Below are 10,038 nucleotides of genomic sequence, written 5' to 3'. Positions count from 1 at the left end.
ACAATATGAAGTACATCTACCTTTTATGTTTTATAAAGAAACATGATGCATTGTCAAGTTGAAAAGTCTGTAGAGATTCTCAGCCATCCAGGTCATGGTTCTCCCAAAAACCCCATGGGGGGGAGGTTGTCCAGGAGGCAAGGGACTTTCTTGTTTTTTTCTTTTGAGGATGTTTTGCTTCTCATCCAAGAAGCTTCTTCAGGTCTGACACGACAGTGAGGAATTGAAGGATTTATATTCCTTGCAGACAGCTGTTCATTGGCATCCTTTTAGACAGTCATTGAGGCTGCTTGGGGGTTTATCGGTGTCCATGTGGTCACCTGAGTAGTGCTCCTGGTTCCTGTAGTCTGCATTTTTTCCTCTTGAAAAACATCCATACTCTCACACCATTCAAAAGATGTTCATTCCAAATTGTATAGCTAAAGGTCTGTATAGGTTCTCAGTCATCCAGTCATCCATGTTTGTTCCAAAGGTCCTCTTTTAGGAAGCAACTGGACTTTCTTGGTTTTCCTTTTGTCAAGTTTACACCATCATTTCAGGATGGAAATCTGAGGTATTTTATGGATCTATTGAAAGTTTCTAATGACCACTCTTAAAGTATGGATATAGCTAGTCAAATTTCATCGAAAGCCACAAGGAACTCATGGGAAGTTTGGGGATGAATCTTGCACTGTGTCCTACTTAATCTAGGAGTTGAAGATGATCTGCTTAGAGGTGTAAAGAATCAGTATCATAAGTTGGATCAATGGTCCTTCCACCTGCAGGTGGTTTCAAGAGAAAGCTTGAGCAGATGCTCAGGAAAGCACCTGAGATGTGAGCCATTTTGAAGGAAGCCTAAAGTTTAAAAAGAAACCATTCCCTTTAGATGCTGCTTTCTTCTTCTCCTAGGGAAGTTCTCATCCAACCAGACCTTGAAAAACAGTGGTTGACAAAGTTCTTTTTCAGTCAGCTTCTGTGAGCTCTACGGACTTTGACACGGAAGAAGAAGAATTCCATCAAATCAACCGCTCCACTCTCTCTCATTAGACTATTTGACATTTCACACTGTCTCCTACAAGGCCTGTGTGAATTGTTTCAACTCCTACGCTCAAAACGACGCTATAGAGCACTGCACACCAGACCAACTAGAGACAAGGACAGTTTTTTCCCCAAAACGCCATCACTCTGCTAAAAAATAATTCCATCAAAACTATCAAACTGTTTACTAAGTCTGCATTATTATTACTATTAATCTTCTCATTGTTCCTATCACCCATCTCCTCCCACTTATGACTGTATGACTGAAACTCTGTTGCTTGTATCCTTACAATTTATATTGATATTGATTGTTTCCTGATTGCTTATTTGTACCCTGTGACTATCATTAAGTGTTGTACCTTATGATTCATGATGAATGTATCTTGTCTTTTTCTGTACACTGAGAGCATCTGTACCAAAGACAAATTCCTTGTGTGTGCCATCACACTTGGCCAATAAAGAATTCTATTCTATTCTATTCTATTCTATTCTATTCTATTCTATTCTATTCTATTCTATTGAATTCTATTCTATTTTATTGAATTCTTTCCTGGGTCTGCTGAAATCTTCTATTGAGCTCTTTTAAAGTATGGATATACTGAAGGGGGCATTCACCACTGGAGATGACTGACAGGGTAAGAAAATTTTATCCCCATCCTGTCCATCTCTCTTAGTTTTAGTTTGAGTACAGTTTTTAATATTTTAATCTGTGCAGTTTTAACGTTTTAATATTTTTATTATGTTTTTACTTGTTTTACAGCCTGTAAGCTGCCCAGAGTCACCTTGTAAAGGAAATGGGAGGCATAAAAATGAGAGAGAGAGGGGGGGGAGGGAGGGAGAGAGATGATAAATGATTGAAAGATAGATAGATAGACAGACAGACAGATACCCTGTTTCCCTAAAAATAAGACCTCCCAAGATAATACGCCCAATTGGGCTTTTGAGTGTATGCACTAAAATAAGCCCTTCCCAAAACATATTGCAACACAGCGGCAGCCACAAGATGAACACACTTGCTAGCTCCTGTACCTCAAAAATAATAAGACATTCCGATAGCAATGTATATAATGTGGAATTGACATGATAATTAACAATGGGATATGAGAAAATACTTTTAGATTACACATAAAGAGTATTAACTATAATAATTAGCACTATTAAAAAACTAAATAGAATCCATACAATCCAATGTTAATTAATACTGGGAAAATGTTATGATATATGATATAATTGAATATTATGGAATATTATGGATGTTTATAATTGAATATTATGGAATATTATGGATGTTTAGCTAAAATAGAATCTAGATTGGATCACTTCAATTTGTAATAGATATAGCTGAATAATGATTGATATAGATAGCAATATATATAATTTGGAATTGGTTGATAGATTGATGAATATAACTGAAAATTAGCTAAATCCAATTGCTTCTTTGTACAACAGATATTGCTGAATGATAATTGATATTAATAGTAATGTATATAATGTGGAGTCGATATGATAACTAACAATTGGATATGAGAAAATACCTTTAGGGTATACATAAAGAGTATTAACTATAATAATTAGCACTATTAAAAAATTAAATAAAATCCATATAATTAAATGTTAATCAATATTGGGAAAATGTTAGGATATATGATATAATTGAATATTATGGATGTTTAGTTAAAATAGAATATGAGGATTTGATGATAATAGAGGATTTTACAAATAAGTAAATGAACTGCCAGCATGTGTTATGGACTAATTCCTTAGCATAACTAAGGATGAAGGATGTTTAAATAATTATAACAATTAAAACCGGAGGTATAATGATGTTGATATGGCAAATATTCGAGTTAAGATACTTGAATTAATAGGAGTCAATCGAAGAGAAGCACCAAAACATGTTGTAACCAGTTGATATACTTCTTATTTTTTCATAATAGATACCTGTGTTTTGTTTTGTTTTTCTGATTGTTGTCTTTGTTTTTTTCTGTATTATCTGTAATTGATTGATATATTAAGAAAGATGTTGTACCAGCTCTAAACTAAAACTAGAAAAACATTTAATAAAAATAATAATAATAATAATAATAATAATAATAATAATAATAATAATAATAATAAGACATTCCCCCAAAATAAGGTCAAACGCTTATTCCGGGGGGGGGGGGGTCAAAAGAAAATGAGACACTGTCTTATTTTCAGGAAAACATGGTAGGTAGGTAGATAGGTAGGTAGGTAGGTAGGTAGGTAGGTAGGTAGGTAGGTAGGTAGGTAGGTAGGTAGATAGATAGATAGATAGATAGATAGATAGATAGATAGATAGATAGATAGATAGATAGATAGATAGATAGATAGATAGATAGATAGATAGATAGATAGATAGATAGATAGATAGATAAGATAGATGATGGGTGGGTGGGCAGACAGACAGATCGTTTAGACTATATATATATATATATATATATATATATATATATATATATATATATATATATATATATATATATATATATATATATATATATATATATTTGTTATATTTATGCTGATAAATAAATAAAGGGAGACTAGTATAGATCTATTTCAAGCTATTTAGCTCTCATCAGCTAGCCATACCCAAGTTTTGGGAATCGAAAACTAGCTGATGGCTAGCTGATGAGAGCTAAATAGCTTGAAATAGATCTATACTAGTCTCCCTTTATTTATTTATCAGGGTATAACAAATGTAACAAAAAAGACAACAGTAAAAAAATATTGGGTTTCTGTCTGGATGGTCTCTTGTGACGAGCCTAATGACAGAGAGTGGAAGTGTGACCTTCCTCCCATACTTGGGCATACCAGGGGTTGTGACTTTAAGTATATATATATATATATATATATATATATATATATATATATATATATATATATATATATATATATATATATATATATATATATATATATATATATATATATATATATATATATATATATATATATATATATATATATATATATATAGCTTCACAGTGCTTTAAAGCCCTCCCTTATAGCAATAACATTTACAATTTACAGATTACCAAAGTTGGAAGGGATCTTGTAGGTAATCTAATCCAACCCCCCACCGAGCAGGAGACCCTACACCATTTCAAATGGCAGTCCAATCTCTTCTTGAAAGTCCCAAGTGAGGAAGTGATAAAGCCCTCACAATTTCCAAAGGCAACTTCTATTCCTTTGGTTGATTGCTTCATAGTGTTTTACAGCCCTTTCTAACCGGTTTACAGAGTCAGCATATTGCGCCAACAATCTGGGGCCTCATTTTACCAACCTCGGAACGATGGAAGGCTGAGTGAACATTGTGTTAGTGAGAATCGAACTGCCAAACTTCTGGCAGCCAGCAGTCAGCAGAAGTAGCCTGTAGTACTGCATTCTAACCATTGCACCACCATACCACCACTGCACCACTAAGAATTTTACAGTCAGCCTATTGCCCTCAACAATCTGGGGCCTCATTTTACTGACCTCAGAAGGATCGAAGGCTGAGTCAACCTTGAGCTGGTGAGACTTGAACTGCCGAACTGTTGGTAATCAATAGTCAGCAGAATTAGTCTGCAGTACTTGTAACCACTGCATCCCCACAGCTCAAATAAAATGATCAGATCAGTCAATTCCTTTCAGAGTTTTGTGAAATAAATCAGAGAAAAGGATGTTCATGGATTTTAAATTGAGGACAACATTATGATTGATCAAGGGGAAAGCAGAAATTATTTCTATGCATTTAGAGGAAGAAAAAGAAGTAATTCACCAAAATGACTTTGGGAATCAGCTCTGGAATAAAATCATTGTTCTGAATTAATTCACATTAGGATCCATGGGATCTTAACATGGCTAATTGATCTCTTTTGATTGTTCTTTGTGCAAACTTTCAAGCTTACCAATTGTTTGAAAATAATTGTTCCCCAGTGGACTTTCTGGCAATCGTAATTGCCTTTCTCTTAAATCAGCCATATTTCAAAATAACATTTAGGGAATAAGGATAGAACATTCACTAACAATGTTATAGAAAGAGATGACAACAGAAGAGTTGTCCTACCTGGGGGCATGAAGATGTATGACTCTGACTACTTCTTCACTGCACATTGAAAGATCTCCATGAAACCGGGGAAGATCTCTCACGGCTTGGTGGAGACTTGAAATACTACAAAGATCTATTTCATAATAATTGATTTATTGGGGGGAGTGTTGTAGATTGTAATTACCTTGGTAAGGGTTTTTTTTTGCTATTAATTATGCCAACTAAAGCTTGGAAAGAAAACATGAGATCTTCCACTTGATGTTCACCTAAGGATTCTTTCTTGGAGCAACTCAAAGTATGTCAGCATATAGTATAGCTTTAATTGCCATTGTACATCATGTATAAAACGAAGCTGGTTTTAGCCTCACTGGTGAAATCCATGACAATAAATACAAACAACATAAATAGTATAAAGAATAATCCCTATGCAAGTAATGTGGGGGGGGGGGAGAGAAAGAAATAAAAACTAGCCATAAGTTTCCATGAGTGTGTGTGTGTGTGTGTGTGTGTGTGTGTGTGTGTGTGTGTAGTGATTGTGTGTGTTTGAGAGTCTGACAGCCCAAGGATAGAAACCATTTTTTAAACCTATTTGTTTGGCTGGCTATGCTTTGATGTCTTCTGCCTGATGGTAGAAGTGCAAAGAGACACGGGCCAGGGTGTGAATCATATCTGAGTATCTTCCTTACTCTGCTAAAGCAGCAAGACATGGCAATGTCACCCAGTGGTTTTAGAGGGCAACCAATGGTTTCTTGTGCCAAATCAATCACTCTCTGTAGTGCCTTCCTGTCTGCAGCAGTTAAATCAGCATACCATATTGTAATGCAGTATGTGAGGACACTTTCTATCGTGGACCGATAGAAAGAGTTCATCAACCATTGTTCCACCTGATTTTTTCGCAGGAGTCTAAGGAAATGAAGCCTGTTGGGCCTTCCCAATCACCAAGGGTGTGTTGTTTTTCCAGGTGAGATCTTGACTAATAATCACTCCCAAGAATTTAAAAGAGGCAACCCTTTCAAATTGATGTGTCCATCAAAAGAAAGTTCATTTGTTTTCCACAAAGGGTCCGGGGAAGCTGAGAAAGGGAATTAAATACAAGTTCACCTCCTAATAATTCACGGTTTTCCATTTCCTCTTGCAAATGTTGTGCTAGAAATTGTGTCAATTCAACCTTTTCAATCGATTTCACATCCTAGCCATTTGAAAAGAGAAATATATTGGATCACTTCTCCCTCAAGAGTTTTTTGTTTGTTTGTTTATATTTATTTATTTATTTATTTAAATCCCACAGAAACCCTGGACAGGATACATCGTACAAATTACAATGTTGAAATAGGTCTGTGTAGTGGCAAATGATGGGTATAAAATCTAAAAACTCAGCCCTACCATTCAATTTCCCACCAGCAAGCATGATGGAAAGGAAGAGAAATGGATTGATGAAGAGACAGCGCCCGTAAGGTTTACAGGGATCCCTTCAACCAGTGGTCCAATTTCACGGTTCCAATTCCTAAGACTGTTTTCCCAATAAGACACAAAGGCTACGGTCTGGGTGAAATGGCAAATTCTGTTTCTCCAGAACGCCTTTTTATTAGAAGCAAGCTAATTACATCGTTATCAGAAGGAATATATCAAAGGCAAAAAGGAATGTATCGAAGGGCATATATAATCAACAATTGGCACAAAATAAACTAACACAGTATTCTTCAAATCACATCCTGGCAGAAGGGAGGGCAGGAAGGGAAACAAAGGATTTACAGCTGAATGGCATTGAGCAGATAGAAGGTTGTAAATCACAGCAGGGAGTAACAGGTTTTTTGTTACATGAGGCTTTGCATAGTAAATCAGGTCAGAAGAGATATCTCTTTGGTGCGAGGTCTTTGTATCTTAGATAACGGAGGTTGCTTTTCACACAAACACAAACACTTGAATTCCAACACTCTGGTTATTCTCAGAGTTGTCTTTATTATCTGATTTTCCTCAGGGCTGTTTTATGGCTGTGGCAAATGTTCACTTAGGATTCTAATTCAGATAGCTTTTATTCTATCCTTTTTGATCCTTAGCTAATTCACCTAGCCTGTTATGGACAGCCCTGGCTCCTACAGATTGAGTCTCTCCTTCCTCCAAATTGTATTGATTCATCATATTTAAAACCATAAAGAGACTCTGGACATTTGTACATCATACAAATTACAACGTTGGAATAGATCTGTGAAGAGGCGAACAACATCCCAAAAATCTATGTGCAATAGCTGGATTCCATGCTGTGCGATGATCGATGAATCTTCTGGGCTCTCAACAGAGTTATTAAAAAGGTATATTTGGCTAACCCAAATTATTTTTCACATTGATTTTATGTCCCCTAGCTATCCCTCAAGGTGGCTCTAGGCCCCATCATCATTTGAGGATGGACATTTTTCAACTTGTATATGGAGTGTGGATGTGCATATAAGAAATTTAAGTGGGGTCTTATCCTTTGTATTTTTACATGAGATGCTTTCTAATAGAAGCATCTATGCTTCTGAAAAGAAGGACTAGGGGAGGCATGATAGCACTGTTCCAATATCTCAGGGGCTACCACAAAGAAGAGGGAGTCAAACTATTTTCCAAAGCACTTGAGGGCAGGACAAGAAACAATGGGTGGAAACTAATCAAGGAGAGAAGCAACCTAGAACTAAGGAGAAATTTCCTGACAGTTAGAAAAATGAATCAGTGGAACAACTTGCCTCTAGAAGTTGTGAATTCTCCAACATTTGAAGTCTTTAAGATGTTGGATAACCATTTGTCTGAAGTGGTGAAGGGTTTCCTGCCTAAGTAGGAGCTTCATTAGAAGACCTCTCAGGTCCCTTCCAACTCTGTCATTCTATTCTTCTATTCTATCACAGTCTGTTGTGTGTAATCAATTCCTTCTTAAATGGGGAGGAGGGTTGCTTAGAGTAGAGGTATCAAGAAGGGGAATCAAGAGCCATCCTAGAGTTTGGTGGTTTCAAGAGAAAAGTTAAACAGATTCTATGGAAAGTTTCTGAGGTGTAAGCAATGCTGAAGGAAGCCTGAGGTTTCCTGAGCACACATTCCCATCAGGAGTTGCTTTAGCCTTCTAGAGAAGTTCTGAACCTACCAGAGCTTGGTTATAGAAGTTCACTCCTTCAGCCAGTCTCAGTTAGTTCTGCTCTCTTGTATTAATCAGTGGAACAACTTGCCTCCAGAAGTTGTGAATGCTCCAACACTGGAAGGTTTTAAGAAGATGATGGATAACCATTGGTCTGAAGTGGTGTAGAGTTTCTTGCCTAAGTAGGGGGTTGGATTAGAAGACCACCAAGGTCCCTTCAAATTCTGCTATTCTGTTCTGTTCTGTTCTGGTTCTGTTATACTCTACTCTAGTCTAGTCTACTCTAGTCTAGTCTACTCTAGTCTACACTATTCAACAAGCTAACCAAGACATATCTCATCTGCTCCACAGGTTGGGTGAACCAAAGTAAAACAAAAGTTCTACATGGAGTGTCCAAATCAAACAGCTCCGAATGAATTTATCCTCTCTGGGTTTCCTTGTACAGAAGAATTAAAGGTCCCCTTGATTCTCTTCTTCTCCACCATGTTTGCACTCACCATTTCTGGAAATTCTATGATCATCTTGGTGGTGATCTTGGACCTTCAACTGCACAAGCCCATGTACTGGTTCCTCTGCCATCTCTCCATCCTAGACATGGCCTTCTCAGCTGTGGTGGTCCCCAAAGTGATTGCAGGCTTCAATCCCAGAGGAAAAATCATTTCTTTTCCTGGATGCGTAACGGAGGTATTCTTTTTTAACTCTGTTGGGTGTGCAGAATGTTTTCTTTACACCTTGATGGGTTATGACCGCTTCTTGGCCATCTGTAAACCGCTCCACTATGGCAACCTCATGAGCTGGAGGACCTGTCTCACCCTCTCCTTGGGTACCATAATTGGAGGCAGCCTCAATTCTGCATTTCAGACCTCTATCACTTTTCATGCACCTTATGGAGAGGACAATTATATTGACTATGTCTTCTGTGACATTCCATCCATCCTTAAGCTGGCCTGTGTGGACATAAAATTCAAAGCATTGATGTTCATTGTGGACATGAACTTCATAACTATGGCCTGCTTTCTCCTCATCCTAGCGTCTTATGCTTATATCATCGCAGCCATTTTGAAGATCACTAGCAGTGAAGGTCAACACAGGGCCTTCTCCACTTGCACTGCCCATCTTACTGTGGTGTGCATTTATTTCTTGCCGGTGTTTTATCGTTACATGAGGCCAGATTCTCAGGACTCCATGGATAGTGTGTTGAGCGTGTTCTACACCACCATCACCCCTTTGTTGAACCCACTAATATATACACTTAGAAACAAGGAGATGAAAACAGCTCTGCTGAAACTCTGGGTTGGTAATCCAGAGTAGGCAGCACAAAGTATACAGGGGTGAGCAAACAGCGGCTCTGGAGCTGCATGTGGCTCTTTCATCCCTCTGCTGCGGCTCCCTGTCATTCAACATATGCGTCACAACTGCCAATGTGCGACACTCACCAGAACGTGATTTATTGAGCTCTTTGACCCCGGAAGGCCAACCATGGATAAATATCCAAGAAAAGAAAAGTTTCATAAGAAAACAGAACATTTAATTCAACTAATGAATTGTGGCTACTCAGGAAATAGTCAGGCATGGGAAGGGTTTTGTGGCTCACGGTGTTTTCTTTTCTGTGGGAAACGGGTCCAAATGGCTCTTTGAATGTTTAATATTGCCAACCCCTGCCCAAGACCGAGGTGGCACAGTGGTTAGGGTGCAGTACTGCAGGGCACTTCAGCTGACTGTTATCTGCAGTTCAGCGGTTCTAATCTCACCGGCTCAAGGTTGACTCAGCCTTCCATCCTTCCGAGGTGGGTGAAATGAGGACCCAGACTGTGGGGGCGATATGCTGACTCTGTAAACCGCTTAGAGAGGGCTGAAAGCCCTA

The 10,038-nt window shown here is 37.8% G+C and overlaps 1 protein-coding gene across 1 annotated transcript; it reads left to right on the top strand.

Annotated features, from left to right (window-relative positions):
• Positions 1-8,558: 8,558 nt before the first annotated feature.
• On the top strand, positions 8,559-9,485 carry LOC148046681 (olfactory receptor 10G6-like). The gene has a single exon (XM_087712090.1). It carries the CDS (start codon positions 8,559-8,561, stop codon positions 9,483-9,485), a length of 927 nt encoding a protein of 308 aa, XP_087568216.1.
• Positions 9,486-10,038: the final 553 nt, after the last annotated feature.

This window comes from Thamnophis sirtalis, unplaced genomic scaffold (assembly GCF_051295495.1).
Source record: "Thamnophis sirtalis isolate CommonGarterSnake01/CBP01778 unplaced genomic scaffold, rThaSir2_p1.2 scaffold_4, whole genome shotgun sequence".
Classification (NCBI taxonomy): Eukaryota; Metazoa; Chordata; class Lepidosauria; order Squamata; family Natricidae; genus Thamnophis; species Thamnophis sirtalis.
Note: the sequence above shows the minus strand (reverse complement) of the source record. Positions and strands in the feature narration are given on the sequence as shown.

Excerpts from the sequence above, each read along its gene's own strand:
- LOC148046681 (XM_087712090.1), top strand. The coding sequence starts at position 8,559 with ATGGAGTGTCCAAATCAAACAGCTCCGAATGAATTTATCCTCTCTGGG.